The 20858-nt window shown below is 38.6% G+C and overlaps 1 protein-coding gene across 1 annotated transcript in view; it reads left to right on the top strand.

The window, feature by feature from the left end:
• The window catches only part of cacna2d2a (calcium channel, voltage-dependent, alpha 2/delta subunit 2a), a 202192-nt gene extending 184211 nt beyond the window's left edge, over positions 1 to 17981 (top strand). The window contains exons 20-38 of the mRNA XM_072452528.1: positions 1084 to 1155; positions 1280 to 1341; positions 3528 to 3604; positions 6528 to 6588; positions 7475 to 7572; positions 8884 to 8974; positions 9055 to 9117; positions 9205 to 9308; positions 9931 to 10029; positions 10170 to 10261; positions 11150 to 11197; positions 11295 to 11366; positions 12174 to 12326; positions 12417 to 12469; positions 12881 to 12936; positions 13101 to 13224; positions 14876 to 14985; positions 15994 to 16076; positions 17217 to 17981. Of these exons, the coding sequence (XP_072308629.1) occupies positions 1084 to 1155; positions 1280 to 1341; positions 3528 to 3604; positions 6528 to 6588; positions 7475 to 7572; positions 8884 to 8974; positions 9055 to 9117; positions 9205 to 9308; positions 9931 to 10029; positions 10170 to 10261; positions 11150 to 11197; positions 11295 to 11366; positions 12174 to 12326; positions 12417 to 12469; positions 12881 to 12936; positions 13101 to 13224; positions 14876 to 14985; positions 15994 to 16076; positions 17217 to 17339 (1641 nt within the window). The 3' untranslated portion in view covers positions 17340 to 17981. The remainder of the gene's footprint in view (positions 1 to 1083; positions 1156 to 1279; positions 1342 to 3527; positions 3605 to 6527; positions 6589 to 7474; positions 7573 to 8883; positions 8975 to 9054; positions 9118 to 9204; positions 9309 to 9930; positions 10030 to 10169; positions 10262 to 11149; positions 11198 to 11294; positions 11367 to 12173; positions 12327 to 12416; positions 12470 to 12880; positions 12937 to 13100; positions 13225 to 14875; positions 14986 to 15993; positions 16077 to 17216) is intronic.
• The last annotated feature ends 2877 nt before the right edge of the window (positions 17982 to 20858 follow it).

The following is a 20858-nucleotide window of genomic DNA, read 5'->3' as shown; positions in this document are numbered from 1 at the left end:
AAGCAATATGGCCGACATTTGGTTCGGGGGACGGCGTTGCCGTAATAATATTTTTTACTTCTCTTGTCACCATCTACCTCTGCGCCAAATTTCATGATTCTACGATCAGATTTTTTTTGGGTCATTTCCCATCTCTCAATGCATTTTTGGTACATTTGGTGGCGCTGACGCGCCAATTTTTTTTATTTTAGAAAAGGGAAATAGCCAGAATGTAGAGAGGCACGATTTTTAGAGGTGTGCAAATTTTTGTGACTTTTCGTCAATGTTCACTGGGTGAAAAATAGGGGGGTTGGTCCCGAGAAGAAGAAGAAAGAAAGAAAGAAAGAAAGAAAGAATAATATTCCGATGCGAAAACAATGTTTCCCATTTTTCAAATATCATAAACTATACATTTTCGGAAAGCGCTCGCGCTTTCCTACCTCATGGTGTGGGTCCCTGGTCACTGACGGGTACTTTCGATAATTTTGAGTGGGCTCCGCCCACTTTGTGTTTTTGGCCCTCTATACAGTAATAATGTTCAATTTTTGCATTACATGCTTATATGCACGGAACATGCAAGAGATGGGGAACGTATTCGTGAGCTACTTAGCGCAAATGAGTGCTTTATATGGGGATGACGACCGCTTCGCGGTCGTCATCCCAATGTAAAGTGCTCGTTTAGTGCGAACTTTTGCACGGGCTTCGCCCGTTTACAACGGTAATGTTCCATTTTCCTACAACTAATTAGTATGCACGGGGCGTGCATGAGTGGAGGAGTGCGTTAGTGAGTGTTTGGAAGTGGGCGAGCGCTTCGCGCTCGATTTCGTGCGCACTACGTGCGCACTTTCGCAGCCGTGCTTCGCACGGCCTTACGAGATTAATAGGCCTCTCGCCAGCTTGTGGCGCTCGGGCCTAATAATACTTCAACAAAAGCTGAAGAACAATCTGTTGTTGTCTGCGGCCGGATCCTAAACTCATCATAGAAACCATATTTGACAAAGCACTTTATTAAAACAGACCTTTTTGTGCTAATTCCATTTATTTTTGACACATTTCTGTCCCTGCGTGCTAAACTTCTGTCTCACTCTCACTATTTTTTTCCAGATCCGTCGACTGATGATTGATGGCAGATCAGACCAAAGGAAAATCAAGACGCTCATTAAATCAATTGATGAGGCAAGTCATCAATATATGAGTCCCAATCACGAGCCCGAGTGGCACCTTCCTGAATGTGAAGCAGCGTGTCGCTCTGAAACTAGAAGATGTACGAACACTTTATTTCATGTGTTGTTTTCTACAGAGATACATCGATGAGTCTTTGAGGACGTACACTTGGACACCAGTAGAGGGCACCGATTACAGGTAAAGCCATACTGTGGCAGAGTGGTTAACGCTTCCTTCCAGCCTATTTATTAAAATCCAGACGCATGCTCTGTTGATTAAAGGCATGAATACTGAGGTTTGGTCAGTGAAATCAAGGATAATCACCACATCAAAATTGGGACTTAGCCCGAACCTAAACCTGGATTTAATCAGGACTAAAAAGTACTAGAACACGACCAAACCAAGTCTACATCTGGCCTATAATGGACTAAATTTAGGACCAAATAGCGTGTGAATTCAACCTTCCATATCAAAAACACTGGCCACGTTCATGAATGACCTGGTTTGGTCCTGGTTCGAGCCCAGTTTAGTGCTGATCCTGTTCTAGTCGTAGTTTAGTCCTGTTCCAGTCCAGGTTTAGTTCTGGGTTTAGTCCAAATTATAATGTGGTGTTTGTAAGTGTATCTACCCACATTTACCCACTAAAAAATGTTTTTCTCCCTATCAACCATAACTATATGACTGGAATTAATAACTTGGGTTGAATAACATAATAATGCATCTTAAATATCAACTTAAAAAGACACGCTTTTTCAAATGTCTTCCTAACAAAGATAAACTGGCCCAAAACACCCAAACATAACTTCAATTACCGCTTTCACTATCATTTCGAATGCATAATTACAGGACACGTTTTTACCTATTTTGTAGTTAATACTTTATATAAAATACATCATTTAAGCAAGACCATTTCCCCAAACACACACCGCCCACACTCAAAGCACAAATTAATTGCTAAGTTTATTCATCTCAAACTTGGTTGAACAAATTTTATGGTTTCATTTGACTGTTTCTCCTGGGCAACGCTTTGCAAATTACAGTTTATGAGGCTTTCGAGATACACTTTCTATTAATATTCAAACTTCCAGGAAAGTGTTAGTGTTGTGGCCTGCAAACCCGCGTCTGAAATGTTTAAACTAAAGAGCTGATTCTGATTTGCATCCTGCACTCTATATAATGGTTTATATATATATATATATATATATATATATATATTTATTTATTTATTTTTATTTTTTTTTCCATTTACTCAAGTTGCAGGCATATTTCTGTGTTAAACATGATATTTAATCAGTTCTAATTAATCCGCTTAGTGAGTTATTTTGTGCTTTGGGGATAGGATCAGGCTTTTGTTTTACAGAGTCTAATTAAACGGCCTGTAGTTAGGCTCTCAATCCACTGGAAACTACAAAAACGGTCATGAATAATAGGAAGTGAATCATGCCACAGAGTTATTATCTTTAAGCATAAAAATGTGAAATCTCTATTCTCTATAAACTATACACTTTTATGAAAGTGGATGTACATAAATATATCCCTTTTAGATTTTGGATTTTAGTTAAATTGTGGTTGTCTAATCAAGTCCTGTTTAGTTTATTCCAGAATGAATCAATTAAATTCCACACCTGACATTTTGATTTCGTGATTATGATGATGTTTATTTTGGACGGCTCAAATCAAACAATTTTGAAAAGTACTAAATCCTTTTTTGACTATTTTTGTTAAATTTTTTAGGCAACACAAATAAGACCTCTTGTTTTGCCTATTCGTGGGTTTGAGCCTCCTGTTTAACTCAGCATTTTCGGGACATTTTCCCATTTAAAATATTTAATAATTTGTTTTAAACTGTTAATCGCTAGGGCAATGATCCTAGATTCTTATCAATCTGAAACCCATGGATCGAAGTAGTAATCTTTTAATTGAAATACAATCTGGAGATGACGCATTATTTCAATAGGTGCCGGTTTCAAACTGCCGTCCCACCTCAGATTAGACTTTTAATCAAATCTTAGCCTTGATCATTCCCCCCAGAGCATTGGTTATTGGATCAAATGAGTTACCAGACCGGCTTCTATTCCATATGGTCTTTATTCTGTCCATATGCTGCACACAACTCAACCATGATCATAGCCACTTATTGTAGATTCAAGTTTTCTATTTTTTGCTTTGCCTGCACATTGTGTCTATTCTTATTCACAATATCTGTCTTATTAATATCCTAAATATCCTATAATAACTGGCCGCTGCTTTCAGAGATGCATTACATTCTTTAAAATTGTAATTATAGTCTAGTAAATGTGTTGTGGTGTTCTTTTTAATAGCCTTATCGCCTTTCTTAACACCAAAAGAAACATGAAATAACCGTTGCGTGTGTCTGACTTCAGTTTAGGGTTGGTGCTGCCCACTTACAGCGAAAACCACATCAAGGCCAATCTGAGCGACCAGATTCTACAGGTGCAGTGTAAGTACCTGCCACGGCAACCCCTCTCTCTATGTTTTTCTCTATCTCTCTCTTCCTCTCTCCTCCCTTTCTCCTCTTTCCAGTCCTCTCTCTCTCTCCTTCCTCAGTACAATCTCCCAGTGTCCAGTCTTCAAAGTCAACGCCTTCCCTGGAACCCTCCCGAGATGACTCCTCTGCCCCTCTTTTACACAAAAAACCCCCCGCCCCTCTAGTACTCTCCCGCTGTAGCGTTTCGGGCCAATACCTCTACCGCCCCCTGCTGTTACCCCCCTGTCTTCATAGTGTGCTGTTCAAAAGGTGATGTTTTTTCTTCACATTGGCTGAAGACAAAAACCACTGCAGTGACAGAAAGGTGAAAGCTGCGGACTCTGTAAAGCGGGTGAAAATAATGGTGACTTTTTGTGCTATTATTTTTTGTTGACCAAACGCTCTCGCCTCTTCTCCAACAAACAACATGCAATGATTCTGAAGCATAATGTGTCTCTGTGTCTAAATGCATGTTTTTCGCTCCGATATAAGTTAACCTATTTTTGATATTGTGTGTTTGTCTGTCTAGTTATTTAGGAGTTTTATGGCTTTGGAATCATTATATTGTAAACTGGCACATTGCCCGCGCTCAGGGCTTGTCCAATGTGCCTCTTGTCTTTTTCATAATTTTCGTTTCATATTTACCTATATTCCTTGTTTATTTCTCATTTTATCATGATAATTCTCAGTTATTTCATCATAACGATACTTTTCTGTTTCAGTAACTGTTTTTCATTTGTCTTGTTTGACTGACTTACTTATTCTTTCAAGAGAAACAATATTTTTATTCAAAGAGTGAATTGAATAAAATATTGTCTGTGATCCCTCCTTCCCTTCGATCCCCTGTTTCTTCTCTTGCTCCTTCTCTGATGGATCCACACAGTTAAATACTCCAAGGGCAAGTATACTCCATATTGGTCCACGTCTGCTGTATCCTTACACTCTGATACCTCCCGCTGCCTCCTTCCTCACCCCTGTGGTCCTCTCCTTGTCCTGCCCCTCCTCTTCCATCCAACTCGTCCTGCTTGCCTCTACCTCCCTGCCCTGTCTTGGACCTCGGTACCCTTTTTATTTCTCTCTTCTCCTCCTCTTTCTCACCCTCTTCGCTGTGGCTCAGATCCCACATCTTTCACAATGGCTCCTCAATCCCCCTCCACTGCTCCTGATGCAAATAAAAAGCCCAAAGAAGACAGATATTTATGACATTGTCCCCCTGCTCATCGTTTGCGCCAGTGAAAACCCTTGAGTAGGTTTGGTCTGCCTTCTTCCACCTTCCGCCTTTATCAAAGATATAGTTTAACTGCTATTTAGTGCGAGTGTCTCATTTGTACGCATGTCAGATAGCTTGGCACAAAGTACAGCAGAAAATATGGCTCACATTATAGCACAGAATATGCATAATCTACTTCATTTTACAGTTGTCCACAGTTTTGTAGAGTGTAGTCTAGACTAATCGTGACTATTACTTATCGCTCTGTACTGTAACATTATAGTTGTACATATAAAACATCACACAGAACATTATAGGTTAGGAGTATTAACAGTATATGAGCAGACAGAAGGCTCTCCTCAGGGCTGTGTACTGTCCCCTGTCCTCTCATGTTTCAGGCATCTCTGTCCTCCCTCCATCAGCTTGTCCCCTCCTGCTCCCCCTTCAGACCTCCAGGGGACGGCTCCACACTTCCTCTGAATTTTGACCCGGATGTGCACGGCATTGTGGGCGGAAAACTACCTGGGCACACGATTTTAGCTTTTTATGTGGAAACACATTTAGGTCCTCCTGACACAAACGGAGAAAGGCTGAGTGACATCAGGTTCGTGTTGGATACAGTGACGTTGCCCCTCACATGCCCTCTACAATGCAGTGCTCGTCCTCGGATTGAGTCTGCTTTGCCCTCTGCCCTGTCAGTCTGAAGGGGGACCCCACCTCCTTCCCTCTACAACTGTCGGCCATTTTGGTGCCAACCTGACACTAGAACACTCCACGTACTGGGAACTTACTTCTCGTGTCATTATGAAAGTCATTTCTCAGACATCCAAAAATGTCAAGACGCGAAATGAAAATACTCTTTAGCTAAGATGATTGTGCTTTGCAGTCTGCGTGAGAGAAGTCACCTTAAATAGCACCCACAATGTCCAGTCTTGTTTTTTTGTTTATTACTATGGCTGAAACAAAACTATTGTATCATTTAAGTAGGACTTCTGAAACTTTCAATTCCACAAATATGTACATACAGAATGCTGAATGCTACAAATTGAAGCTGAGTTACATGACTTTCAAACTTAGAAAGGCGGAAGTATTTAAATATACGTAACTTGTTCTCCTGCAAATCCTTTGGCTCAATCACAGGTATTCACACCCTTTTATGTTTTATCTTTTTCAGACAGAAAAAAGTTAGCTCTTTTTCAAAAAGCGTCATTAGTGACTCACATGGCTTTGCAATTGATAAAAAGGTTTTATAATTACATGAAGGCGTTGTGTTTTTATTTTTCTCACAAAATTCTGCTTTTACAATACACTTTCTGTAAAACTATTTATTCATTTATGCAAACAAGTTGGGTACTTTAGCTTTAAGTGGGTACGTTTGTGGGAAATATTTTTTTGTAAAAACGTTTTAAACACGGTACACGCCTTGTCATAGTAACTAAGGGACTGCACAAACATATTAAAACATCTACCCTTTAGTGTCTTGCCATTCAATCTCCTTCGGAGTGTTTTAGTTTTAGCTCAGGTCCATTTCAAAGGCACCATTTTGGCCCACACTGATGTTGCCATGGTTCCCACATGTCGCTCCCCCTGCACCTGAAGATGCCGCTGCTCTTTAGCCTGAGCCCTCACCACGCGCCGATCTCTCGCCACTGCCCCCCCTCGATAATCTTCCCGTTTCTGTTGCAGATTTTGAGTCACTGCTGCCAAACAGTTTTGAATCAGAAGGACATGTTTTCATTGCTCCCAGGTAGCTCTGTGTGAACAATCACCTGTCAGTCAAAGTTCACATTTTATGAACTGTGTACTGTTGTTTTCTCTCATTGGATTTTTTGTGCATGTATCTGTTGTGATGCATGTTACTGTATAACTCTGGAAAGAACGAGACCACTGTAATATAGTCAACTGAAAACTGTGTCTTGTTTGTTGACAAGGCCACAATATTTCACCAGATTTTCAAATGATTTTAATCTTTATTAGAGACTTTGACTGCACACTTTTGGGAGAAAAAAAGTAAGGTTAAAAGTATTGTAATTGTGGTTGATTTACAATGTATTATTTATTATTTGAATTCAGGATTTGTTTCACAGAGCATATTTTTAATCCATCCAGGAGCCTTACAATTTCAGAAAAGTTTGAAATGTAATAAATGTCAGGTTATTCCATTAAAAGACAAGGATACTTGCAGACTATACCTAAATAAAACAATTGTGACCTTTATAATTTGATAATTTCTTGGATTTAAATTACAATTTTGATTTAGTTGAGATAAAGGATGCAGCCTTATCAAGAAAAATAGACTTTATAGAAGCAAGCAAGTAATGCAAGTAATGTTTGTCATACTTGGAAACTTGGACTGATTGTGGTATGAACAGTGATCTCTTCTTTCGTTCCCATAAATGTATTTATGTGAAATGGATGTTTGACCATGTTGTGCATGTAAATCCTCACTAAACACTGAATATTTCCATTGTCCTCTGCAGTGACGTGTGTTCATTTCTCATCCCGTTTGAAGTGACTTTGAGCTTTCCTGCACATGAGAGATTCAAGCATCACGTGTACTTGCCTCTAAATGTTGGGTGTCCTGAGCAAAGAAGAACCCACACTGTACATATTGAGAACTGTGTCTGTTTTAGGGAATACTGCAATGAGCTGGAGCTGTCCAACAACAACACAGAGTTTTTATTGAACTTCATCGCTCTCATGGAGAAAGTGACGCCAGACTCTAAACAATGTAAGTTGCTTCTTTAAAAGTGCACCATGCTTATATTTTCAACCATAAATACCGGGGGAAAACTATGTAGTGTGCTTTAAAAAAAAAAAAAAAACGTTTAATTTACTTTCTGCACCAAAAAAGAAAGCAAAATAAATCACCCTTACCAAATTTAAAGAACCGGACAGTGGCATGGACCTTAAAAGGTGTGATTTTGTGATGTTTCAGTTTGTGGTGTTCTTTTCAACCAAAAAAGTGGGAAAAACTGCACTTTGTAACGTTTGCTGGAGCGTCCGGCCGCCACCTGCTTGTCATGGAGATGTTAATGCTCTTTTTGTGCGTCATTAAACGTGTCCATGTTGCTTTTGTTTTCATTGCAAAGAAAATACCTCCGCTAGAAAAGTCAGACACGGTGTATCTTCTGTTTGAGATTTGATGTTGAAACTGGTGTTGGACATAACTCATTGAGCCTCAAAATTAGAAACGACCAGAGTTTTATCGGCTTATACGTTCCGCTTTTTTCATCCATGACATTTGAAAAGCTATATTTTTGCTTACATTCTCATAAATTAAATGAAAATAACAAATAAAGGAATGCAAGAAATTTGAAAAACTTTGTGTGAGCATTTTTAGAAGCTTAATTCATTAGAAGCAAGAAGGATGAGTTGCTTTTGACAAGTTTAGTCCGCTTGGGATGGTCTTGATTTGTAGTTTTCGGTACCTACAGTATCTAAAGTGGGCCAAGGAATGATCTGAGCTAAACCAGCAGCAGAGGATGTGGTCCCACGTATCGGATTCAACAAATGAACTGTCTTAGCTCAAATAAGAACCCAGAGATTTATCAAAGAATTTACAATATCGCAATTATTATTTTGGAAAATGTAAATATTGAGCGAATCATCCACTAAATAAAACTGTTTAAAAAGACATGATAGATAAAGATGATAAAATATGAGCGCAGCCACTACATTTACAGGCTCATTTTAGCACATTCTTCAAGTTAACACAGCTTTGGATGTTAAGAAATGAAATAGAATTAACTTATTTCAGTCGTATTGTGCACAATTTATTCAAACTGTTCTTCTTGTGTCTAATGCATTCCCATACAAAAGTACAAACGATTAAATTAAATGTTGCTAAACGTAATGTTAAGCTGTAGAAGTGTTATAAAAATCTAAAAACATGGCAGTTTTGTGGGTTGATGAAAGTAAATGACAGCTTCATTGTTGCTCACAGTATGTTTGGCTATTATTCCTTAAGCATTTAACACATTTCATTGTTTCATCACAATATAAATGCAAATGTAACGCTAATAACTGGATCTGATCATAGGCGATAACCTGCTTCTGCACAACCTCATCCTGGACACGGGCATCATCCGTCAGCTGGTGGAGAAAGTCTGGAAGAACAAAGATCTCAACACGTAAGAAGAGGCAACATACATGCAATTTCTTGGTCGACTTTGGTGAACGTGTTTCATAATTTCGTCTCGATGTAATTCAGATACGGCTTCTTGGCGGTGTTTGCTGCAACGGACGGAGGCGTAACCAGAGTATTCCCAAACAAGTAAGAGTGCAGTGGTGACCAGCGTGTGTTTAGGGACTAGTTAAAGTGCTTTTAAATTCAAATGTTCTCACAATGTGTACGTCTCAGAGCTGCTGAAACTTGGGAAGAGGATCCAGAACCGTTTAATGCCAGTTTTTACCGTCGCAGTTTGGACAATAAGGGCTACATCTTCAGAGCGCCTTATCGAACTGGTGAGTGCTGAAAACGTGTAAATGAAACAAATATCAAGACGTAAGAAAAAAGTTATTAAAAAGTCCTGCAATGCGACACTTTTATCATATCAGACATAGTGGCATGGCATTTAATGATTCATTTGACTGATTTGGTGTATTTATTATGACTATTAAGACATATTATGCTTTGTTAAAGTATTTAGCTTTACACTTTAACATATGTAGATCATCATTTTACATTTGATTTACTGTAATTTACTCCAATATTGATCTCTGACAGCTCAAATAACTTATTGACTTCCTGTTCAAAATGGTGGATTTTCATGTACTTATTTGTTTTGATTGTTGACAAAGGGTTAAGTCTTAGAGCTTCCTTTTCTGATACAACTATTATCTGAATACTGCAGGTGCTAATACAACCACAGCTTTTGTTACTCAATTATACTTCGTTTTTTAACTTTTAACAAGCTTTTAACATTTGAACACATTGTAATACTGTGCTTTACTGCAACACACTTTTTACTTCTACTCGAGTACAGTTTTCGGCGTCTTTCCCCACACACAAAATGATTTTCCTAAAGCCTTATTATTACAGCATCTGTTTTGTATTTTCTTGTTCTTGTTTGTTTGTCTGGTCCAGCCCGAGACGAGTTCCTAAACCCTGAGAACGACACTGTTGGCATCCTGGTGAGCACCGCCGTGGAGATCACAGTGGGAGGGAAGACCGTCAAACCTGCAGGTAACACCCACACGCCTCTTCTATATACATACTAAATTACAGGTCGCCATTCACTGCTATTTATTGTCCCTTTATCTGGCTGTCATCTTTTGTGTTCCTCTTTTGATGGCCACTTTTCTTTACTTTTCTTTTCTTTTCAGTGGTCGGAGTTAAATTAGACCTGGAAGCCTGGCTCGACAAGTTCAAAATCCTGGCCAGTAACCACACCGACAGTCGACAAAGCTCCAATCAGGTGCATTATGTTGTCATTGTCATGTAAAAGTCACATATAAAAGCGATTTCTCTAAACGATGCGTGAAGGTCATGAGTGACAGAAGAGCATCGTCAGTTTATAATAGTTTTTAATCTGCTTCGAGGCAACTGCTCCTGTGATTTTGGGCATTCTAAAAATAAACTGAATGGATTTCGTAACGGCGTAATGGACGATTTTTTGCCGATTTGAGAACTTTCCGTCTCTTCTGAGACAGCTCGAACTGTCTTTCTCTGTCTTAATTTTGTCCCGTACACTGAGAGAACTATATTATGATAGATCCATGCACTTTGACACAGGCAAACGTGCTGCTCTCGTAGAGACGAGCCACACGCGGCTGCAGGTGAGCGGTAGGTGCGTTTTATGATTGATACGTGGCAGGACTAATCGGCCGTCCACGCCACGAGGAAATGAGACTCAGATTTGGGCCAAAAAATTGTCCATTACGCCTTTAAAACTAAAGTGAAAAATGGTATTTATAGATCTACAGCTACTGTTGGTATTAATGACTTTGAATTGAGCTACAACTAACAATTATTTTAATGGTCAACTAGTCAGCAATTATTTCTATTATACATTTTAATTATGTTTTAATCAAATAATATTTTGTCATTTTAAATGACTTATTTCGTTTTTTCTTGATTATTATTTTTTATTTTTTTTCTGTATAGTCCAGATACCAGTCCCAAATATGATCCCACCGCCATAACCTGTTTAAAGTTTATCCTACCACTGCTGTTACAAGTATTCGGTGTACATAGTTATTTTATCCACTGGTATGAACTCATTTAGTAATGTTGCACGAGCGGACCTTTAAAAAAAAATCTATTGGAGCAATTCATTAATTAGTGTCTGTGTTTCTCGCTGCAGTGCGGGCCAAATCGTCCGTGTGAAATGGACTGTGAAGCCAACAGTGATGTAAGCAGTTGTATATTTTACTGTTTTTACAGTTGGATTTTTTTTTATTCAAGCAGTATTTTTCTTCATATTAACCCGCTCTGCTTTTTGTGCCCAGGATCTCGTGTGCTATCTTGTCGACGACGGTGGATTTTTGATCATGTCCAATCAGAAAGAAGACTGGAATAAGGTGAAGCAGTTTGTCCGTTACCATAGTAACACACTCAACCAAAGATACTTATTTAACCATCACATAATAGACTTACAAAGACGTTCAGTAAGGTGTTCAACTTTAACTTTCAATTTATTCCAGCTAAAAAAAGAGTAATAATTCCAAACTGTCAAATATTTCGGAAAAAGTACACACCCTCCTCATCAGAAAAGTTTAAAAAAAGTACTTTTAATACATGCTTTTTGGAAAACCCCAATCTTTAGCGTGTGAATGACCAAAGCTCGTGGTCTCAACATTCTGCACTTGAATTAAGAGTCTAGAACATCTCTTAAATCATATCATATTACAGCAGCATGTCATTAAAGGTGCCATAACATGCTTTTTTTCACGTTTCGTAGTCTATCCTAAGTGTATAATTGATAATAATAAGGGTTGTGCAACACCCTTAACATAATTGTTAAGAAATATCACCCAGACCTTGGACCCCCTCACCAACCCGGAAATGCAAGTGGCTTGGTTTGAGAGGGTGGAGAGGGGGGATGGTGACGCGTGCTTGCCCTTATGACGCGGTCTTGCACCCACCGCCCGTCAGTTTGGAGATTCGAGGAAAGGAGATAGTCTGTAATATAGCTAAACACTGCGGGAATCAATCAAAAACACACTCTGGGTACATATATGAAGCACAAATAGCAATGTAAGAAGGTTAAAAGCTCTGAAAAGTCGATTTTGCATGTTATGGGACCTTTAAGTCAGTAAATGATCGTAACATCATTTGAACCTCATAATGTCGCACGTCTGTTAACATTTCCCCCTCCTCTGCGACAGGTGGGCATGTTCTTCAGTGACGTGGACCCTTACCTCATGTACGCGCTCTACAACAACTCCTTCTTCTACCGAAAGCGGTCGTTCGATTACCAGTCTGTGTGCGAGCGCATCCCCAACAGCGAGGCCGGAGCGGGGCCCAGATCCGTGTTTGTGGTGAGGAAAAGCAGACGAGATGGAAAACGACAGTGACTTTGGTTTGGGTGGATTTCATGTTTTGTTTGTTGTTGTTGTTGTTTTTTGCAGCCCACAATAGCAGATTTCGTAAATATTGCTTGGTGGACATCTGCAGCAGCCTGGTAAGAGTTTTCACCACTCAAAGTGAAGTAGTGGATTCATTGAACAGGCCATTTTATCAATTGAATAGCTGGACATGGGTTTGATTCCAGTTTCTCTTTATTTAACATTGGTTGAACTTTGTTTGTGGTTCTCAAACTTTTCCAAGCGCTATCAAGGTAAATATTGGGCCTTCAGAGTACCACCTGAGCTAAACCAGGGCTAAATTAGGGCTAAACCTGGTCAAAAATGGAACTATACACAACTATACACATATATATAGTAATTTTAAAGAAGGAATAACCCAACAGAGGACAGAAATGTGGATTAAATTAACTCTAAACTTGCTTTAATTTGATTTACAGCATAAAAAGAGCAACTTCTTTCTCCAAACCACCATTTTTGTTTAATTATTTCACTTTATTTACTTGCAGGTCCTTATTTCAGCAGTTTATTTACGGACTTGCCTATCACAGTTGGTTTGTCAGTGGTAAGTCATGGCTGATGGTTGGATACTTACACTATATGTACATTGGATTACTTATTACCGGTACTTTTTAGTAAATTAAACATAGAGAGGAGTAAAGACGATTGCAACACTGAACAATTCCACTAGTTAATTCTCGTCCTCTTTGCCTCCTTCTGTCGGGTCAGATGTGGAAGCGGCCGAAAGTGTGGACTCCAAAGAGAGGAGTTGTGTGATGATGCAGACCCAGTATTACCTGACCAACCTGACCAGCTCCTACAACATCCTGCAGGACTGCGGCAACTGCTCCAGGTCTGAGCGCTCAAAACACCTTTTCAACACGCGGCGAGACCCAAAACACTGAGGACGCCGCTGTATCTGATAAACCATTCAAGAGTAATGACATGGTGACGTCATTGGTTATAGACCCTTTAACATTATACATTTTGGACTGGAGGCAAAAGTGAAATAGAACATGATGTGATTTCAATGCAGAAACTGGGTGTGGCCTCTGAATATCACAAAATATAACAAATCAAGCTGGTTTAGGCAATTCAAAACTACTCGGATACATGTGAGTGATATCAGTGCCTGGTTTAAAGACATTTTCTGTTATTATTATTAGTATTTTTCTATATTGTGTTTATTTAGTTTTAGTTTTAGTTTATTTTTAGTTTTAAGTTTATACTTACTGAAATGTTGAGGCCTCAATAGTTTGTCATTTTATCTACAGATATATCACATACTTTATCACAAACTTTTTGAGAGTAAGTACAATTTTGAGACTTAAATACTATGAGTGAATGCAGAATGGGGCATTAACTGATATTTTTACCCTGAAAGTTCAAAGTTCAATAGTTGTTTATTTTCGGTTAATACAATTATTACCATTAAGATCAAATATCAGATTATTATTGAACATTTATTGCGGTTTAATTCATTTATCCTCCAGTCTCCTTTTTAAAATGTTTTTTTGGACATTCTAATGAAAAAAGGCATCTATAGGTTTAGTGACGCACTCGTAAATGAGAGTGTAACGTTTGTGAGAAGCGCTCGCTAGTTTCCCCTCGCAATGGTCAAGTTGCTAGTGCTCTTTGCCCTCCAACCGTAAGATTTACTGTTTGAATTGTGCTGCTAACAGTCAGTTCTCCTGTGACCTTGAGCTGTGTTTGGTGATGGCAGAGGTGGGTTACATTTACTCAGTTACATTTGTTTTTGAGTAGTTTCCAGACACCATTCTTGAGCAATATATTGAAGAACAGTGCTCTTAATTGAGTAAAGGTTCTGGTGTCCACTGTGAGTAAATCTACAAGTGACAAAAGCTTTACGTTGACAATATTAAATGATTTGAACATTTGTGTTTCTTTAGATATAATTTTTTTTTCTGTTTTTTACGGTCAATCCTTTGAAAATACCAGATTCTGATATTTAAATTACAATTACTTCAAATAATAAATCAGATCCAGACAGTTACTCTATCGTATAGATAGTTTACCAAATATTTGAGTTACTGTATTTCTTGGACCACTGTTTTGTACTTCTACCTAAGTAGTTTAAAGTAATGTTACACTTACTTGAGCACAGTTTTTGGGCTACTCTACCCACCTCTGTGTGATGGAGAGGAATTGCAGGAAAATTAAGATTACATTTAGTTGTAATTTGAGTGTTTTGGATGCCTTTCTAAACAACAACGGTTAGCTATTGTTTATTCTGCTGATAGACAAAGTTAGGGCCTGTCTCTAATGACGCACATTTACGTCATCATCAAATAGTCACTGGTGCTTTCCAAGGATAGCTCAGGCTGCGTCCCATTTCTGTGCTTCTTTGACTCCTCAATGCCTCAGCTGTCAATCAAATCTACTGTGAGGAGCCAAATGGAAATATCTCTGGCTCGCTCCTTAACAGGTGGGATTCACAACTAAATGTTAGTATAGTTTTTCTGACGGAATAATATCGTCTACAGGTTGATCCACGTCAAGAAGTTAAATAACACCAACCTGCTGTTCGTGGTGGCCGAGAAGCTGCTGTGTAACTCCTGTGAGATTGAAAGGCTCACACAAGAACAGGAAGAATGTATCCTTTTTTACATGAAGTAATGGACACCGGTGTGTCAAAGCCTGAAGGTTCAGAGATCTGCATCCTAGTTTTATATCTTTTGAAACTTACTCTTATTATTTATGTTAGCAAGCCGATGTGCAGTGTTGGGAAGCAACTGAGTACCAAAAATATGTCTTCAGAATACTACTTCTGAGTAACAGTATTCAGGTACAGGTACTCTTTCTATTCAGAACACAATTACTTTTCTAAAATCAGAGGAGAACATTGTGGTATTTGATCATGAAATTTAGGCTTCAAATGTTGCTGAATTAGTGAGGAAAAATAGAAACTCAGGGAGTGAATGTGCAATTTTTCCTTCTCCAATTTGTGATAAAAGTGCTTATTTTACCAATAAATGTAGGTAAAATGCTGAACAAAAACTACACTAGAATATAACTGAGCTCAGAATACACTACACTAATTAGAATATGTTACAAAACACATTAGCGCACATGGCCACTCCAGGGTGTACCCCGCCTAAGGCCCAAAGTCACCGAGATAGGCTCCAGTCACCCGCGACCCATAATGGGAAAAAGTGGTAGAAATGAATTAATGAACAAAACACATTTTAATGCAGGGATTCCGTATTCTAATGCATTTTCAACGTAGAGTTTTCTCCCTAAAACTTTCCACGTCACATTTCAGTCATTTTGGATAACAATAACTTTAAATAATTAGCTTTTCAAACATAATTTCATCCTGTTCCGTGGAAACTACCTTCTGAGAACCAGCCTGGACAAAAGGCTACTTACGCTCAAGTACGCACAACGTCTGTACAAATCAATCCTTTCAACAGATACATTATATCAGATTATCAGCCCAGACATTTAACAGTGTATTTTTATCATGATGGATGCGCGCCCAGCTCTTAAATCCACAGCTCAACTTGATGAAAAGGAGCTGTGGGCGGCGGAAGTGCAGTGTAAGAAACGAATAAAAAATGTAGACCTTCGGCTCAAGACTCCTTAATGCAGTGGTTTTCAGACAAAGAAGATAATCCGTGTGAAGTCCTGGCCCCGGCGCGCTACAGGAAAGGACCCTCCACCTGCTTTGACAACAACAACTCTGTAAGAACAACAATATATCATTAATACAGATAACGTACTGTTGGACGTACTGTTGTCTGTGATTGGCAGTGACTAAACAGTTTGTCCAAAGCAATACTCCGCTACTAAAAAAAACTGTAGTTGCAATGTGATGTCCCTTTGTGCTGGTCCTAAGCTCAGATAAACATTAACCACAAGTGAATGAAGAAATTAACCTAAAAAGACCAGTTATTAGTGCAAACTTGCCTTGAATTACAAACTTGTGTTTCTTGCTTTGATGTTTTGGCAAGTAATATATAATGTTTTTGATTTGTGTGTCATGTGATGGATTTATTATTGTGAATTCAAATGATAATCAATACAAAAAACAATCACATCATATTGAATAGAACAAAACATTATTAACACGTTAAATAGTGTTTCTTTTTTATATAAATTCCAGTTGAATTCTTATTTTTTACTCAATTAAAGGAATCATTAAAAAATGTCATTTATATTTTGAGCCAAGAAAAGGTCATTTCTATCTGCAGTACAAAAGGAGAGTTTAGTGCGTTTAGTGCATCACATCAAAACTAGGACTAAACCCAAACCTAAACCTGGACTAACACACAGAAGAAGACCACATGAAGACTAAAATGGGCTCAATTTAGGACTAAAGAACGCTGAAGTGTAAACGCTCCTCATTTAAATCTTAAGTGGTCAGATTTTCTCTAAAACTCCCAACACAACAATATCGCTATAAATGCTATTTTAAATTAAAATAGCATTTACAGTGATGTACTCGACTGGTATCTGTACTGAAGTAAATATACAGTGGATACTTTTTTACCTACAGGGATCTGTACTTTCTACTCCACTACATTTCTGAACTGACCTGAAAAGTAAAAAGTTATTTTCATATGGTTTGAGGTTTATTTTTAGCACATTCATAGTGACATCCTGCATAACTGTTTTCAAGTCCCAGCTTTGAGCAAACAAAAGCAATGACTTATAAACGTTATAAATAAGATTCAGTTGCGTCTAAATCATCACAATTCTTTTGCAAAATCACTACTTTTGCTCCTAAAGTATATTTTACTTTTTACTATATTTAAACTTTTTCAATTTTGTATTTGCATTTGTTTCCCCTGCGTTTAAATCCTGTGTTTCTGTGTGTTACAGGAGAACACGTCAGACTGTGGGCGGGGCTTCTCCTTTCGCCCGTCGCGTTGCTCTCTGCTGCTCATTCAGATGCTCCTGCTTTACCCGGCCCTCAGCCCCTACCTCCTGTCGCTAACACATTAACTCCACCCCCCTGCGCTGTCCTGTTATAGCCCGCCCAAGTCTCATTTACGGCCCCTTAGTCCCCCCTCCGTCTACATCTGTGCCCCCCCCCATGTTCCCCTCCCAAAATATAGTCAACGGTAACGGGGCATCTACTAGTGGCAAGTCGGAAGTCCTTTATAGTGCCACGCTGCCCACTTTGCTTCAGTCATTTGTGGCAATCGGTATTTTCGGACTCGCAGTATATCGCCCATTGGAGTGGCATCAGAAGACACGCCCATTTTAAGACAGTAATTCTTCATGACTGTTACGTGATGGGACCGGGAAGTCAACAAAACTAAATGTCCTGCTTCTCGCATCGTCCAGTTGCCGTTAAACTAGGAGGATTCGTGGACAATTCAACCAGTTCTAGCCACAGAAAATACCTTGAAAAAACGATACAATGTCAGTGCTGAAGTGATTCTCGACGCATATGTTATTATTAAGGTTTTTATTTGAAAAAGGGAAGCTGGTTTAGATGTTAATTTCATTTATGCACTGTTCCGATGTCTACTTGCCAAAATGAGATAGACTTTCATGTGTTCTTATTTTACATAGCCAAAATGTGCTGAGGAAAGTGGCTTTTGATTTTAGATTTAGGATTAAAAAAAAGACTAAACTTGAGTGCTGATTCATTTCAATAACATCCACTCGGAATTATGGCAATTGCATAGTTATTAGTACATTTATTTCAAATATTTTAAAGCTGTTTCGAAGGTCTAGAGCAGTGGTTCTCAAACAGAGGATTTTAGCAAGTTCAAGGTCTGATTTTGTTTAATTTAATCTAGTTTTAATCCATTAAGACCATTGCCTAAACCTGTATTAAAGCTAGAACTAGTTTAATCTCGCAGGGTTTAGACTTATTAGTTATTGGTTTAAATCCTCGTTTTAGTGTTGATTTAGACTCACTTTTAAATAGTTCTTGGAAAGCCAAATATTTAAGATGGTGTTATTTAAGGAAGTTTGAGAATCACTGTTTTATTTTTTATTCAAACTATTTTTCCCCCCCAATGTTTGTTTTTTAATGATCATTCCGACCTTTAAGCCCCGAAGCTCGGCCAATCCTCATGAAGCATCCTCAGTGACCTCCTGTCTCCTGTTCCCTATCTCCTCATCCCGACTCACTTAGTATCTGTGCTCCAGTCACGCTCCATGCCTCTGCCTCACGACCATTGTAGCCCCTGGTGGGGGTTTATCCTTTGTTTTTTGGACGTGCAACTCAATGGCCACATTATTAGCTTCACCTGTTGTAATGATTTCAATCAGAATGTCAAGAAACCACATGTCAGCGAATCAATTCTATAGAGACAAACCTGCAACAAGTTTAAACAAAGCATCAACAAAGGGAATTAGTGGGAAAAGGTGAATTCAAGTGTTGCGTTCAATGACTTTTATTTAAAAAAAATCATACTTTTTTTTAACGTTTTGATTAACATTTTCTGCCTTCCCGATTTAGGCATCAAACTTTGTCAGTTTTGTCATTTCTGTGGCTCCATACACAATCGTCACGGCTTCTGGTCAATGAAGGTGTGAGGTGGTGGTATTTGCACTTAGAAGCAGCTAATATTGTGGCTATTGAGTGTATTTTACCTTTTGACTAAAGCTGTTTAATCTTCAAACCATTCGCTGCTGGGGTTTAGGGGCTTTTCATTACAATTCATGATCTGAAGAGCAGAAGAGGCCACTGGTGATCAAATCGTCGTGTGGTTGTCACAGTTATGGTGAAAAAAATGGTGTGAACAGTCATTTAGTAACCGCTCTGATTCATAGTGCCTTGACGCACTTTCTTTTGGCTTTGTATGAGTAAAACAACTGTGTGGTAACGTTGTATGGCAGACATTTTGAGGACTTGGGACAAAGTAGGAGACAAGCAGCCCGTTCAGTGTTGGAAAACGTCAGACTGTGTAATGCATTTAGGTGATGATGCCAAACAACTTCCGTACATTATATACAAAGCAGAATTTCCCACTCAAAATGCAAATTGTCCGTGAACAGCTGCAGAGTTCGAGCGAGAGCGTCAATATTGTGCATTGAACAGTGAGTGTAAACAGCACATAGCATTGAGCTCATTGCCCTTTATGTGGGGATTGTCTTATACAAGGGTCTCCGCCATTTTCACCCCGAGAAAAACTAGTTTTACTAAACGAAAATGGCATAGAGCTACTCACAGCTTTGTGGTAGACGTCTGTAAACTATTATCCATTTATTGGTGCACAGTTATTAGGCATCTAAAGTATGCATTTACAATGGTAAAAGGAAAATGGTGAATTTGAGATTATTCAGCACCATATTTATATTTTCTAAAACATTTGGGAAGTAAAGTGGTCACTCTTGAGCTACAGGATGGAGAACCCGGTCTAATTCAGCTCAAGTTCAGTAAAAACGACATTATGGCTATTGATTACCTTAAATTAACTTTTACAATTTAGTAGTTAAGTTTATTTATTGAGACACAATATACATTAACCTTGACAGGAGAGATGCAGTGTACCAGGTTGTAGCTCAAGTGCTAATTTCCATCTGTTGTCCCGGGGCAGTCTGATGTCATCAATCAATCACTACGACATCATCATAGCTCCATACTTGGCAAATTAACACTGTAACAGGAGCAATTTACAATTCAAAACTTAAGATAAAAGTCCTCAAAATGTGGCCTATAAAGAGGAAGCAGAAGCTCAAGAATGAGAGAGCGATGATTCAAGCCGTAACCTATGTCCAAAACGCAGACATATTCACTTGAAAAGCTGAAAATACAGAAAACTATAGCAGGCTACAGTCCAGTATCCCGCGGACTGCCATATTCTGTCACTTCACGGTTGCTTTACGACGCCATGTGTAGAGCTATGACAAATACTATGATATCGAGCGACTTGGGGCCACTGACTACTGTTGTTCTGCCTGAATGCGTGTTCGTTTGCGTGCGAATGTAGGACTCTTTCTGTTAAAAAGCCCGCGAAGGGAATGTATGGAAGCACATAGCCGTGTTATGTGTCGAGCTAGATTTAAAGAAAAGTGGTAGAAAAATGACAGAAAAAGGGGATTTAATTTGTTTGAAAATGAGGGGGGGAGGTAAACGAATGTGTACATCACCAGTGTTTTTTCCAGTGTTTATTTTTTTTGCAAAGTGTTAATGCCTCTCTAAATGCCTTAGTGTTCCACAATACACAGCTCTCTGATCCCTCTCTAATATATCCTAACGTATATAGCCCTCGAGTGTCAAGTCAAGTGGAAAAATTAAGCTCTCGTTTTGTAATTTAACTGTGTTTTTGGGTGATGGGTAAGTATTGACCCGAGGCTGTTTTACCAACGCTCGAAAACAGTCAAATTTCTGTTTAAGTCCGAAAATTCAAGTGTTTGGCTTTGAGAGATTTGTACCACTTTATAATAACCACGCCTTAACAAATATTTAATTGACAATGAACAAATAGTGTATCAAGATCATGTTTTATAAAGACTATTAACAGTGCAGTTATTATAAAAGTGTTACGGAAAGATTATTTT

Source organism: Eucyclogobius newberryi, unplaced genomic scaffold (genome assembly GCF_026437365.1).
Source record: "Eucyclogobius newberryi isolate DKJ021-1_F unplaced genomic scaffold, fEucNew1.0.hap1 SCAF_19, whole genome shotgun sequence".
Classification (NCBI taxonomy): Eukaryota; Metazoa; Chordata; class Actinopteri; order Gobiiformes; family Gobiidae; genus Eucyclogobius; species Eucyclogobius newberryi.
This window is presented reverse-complemented; position numbering and strand designations above follow the sequence as displayed.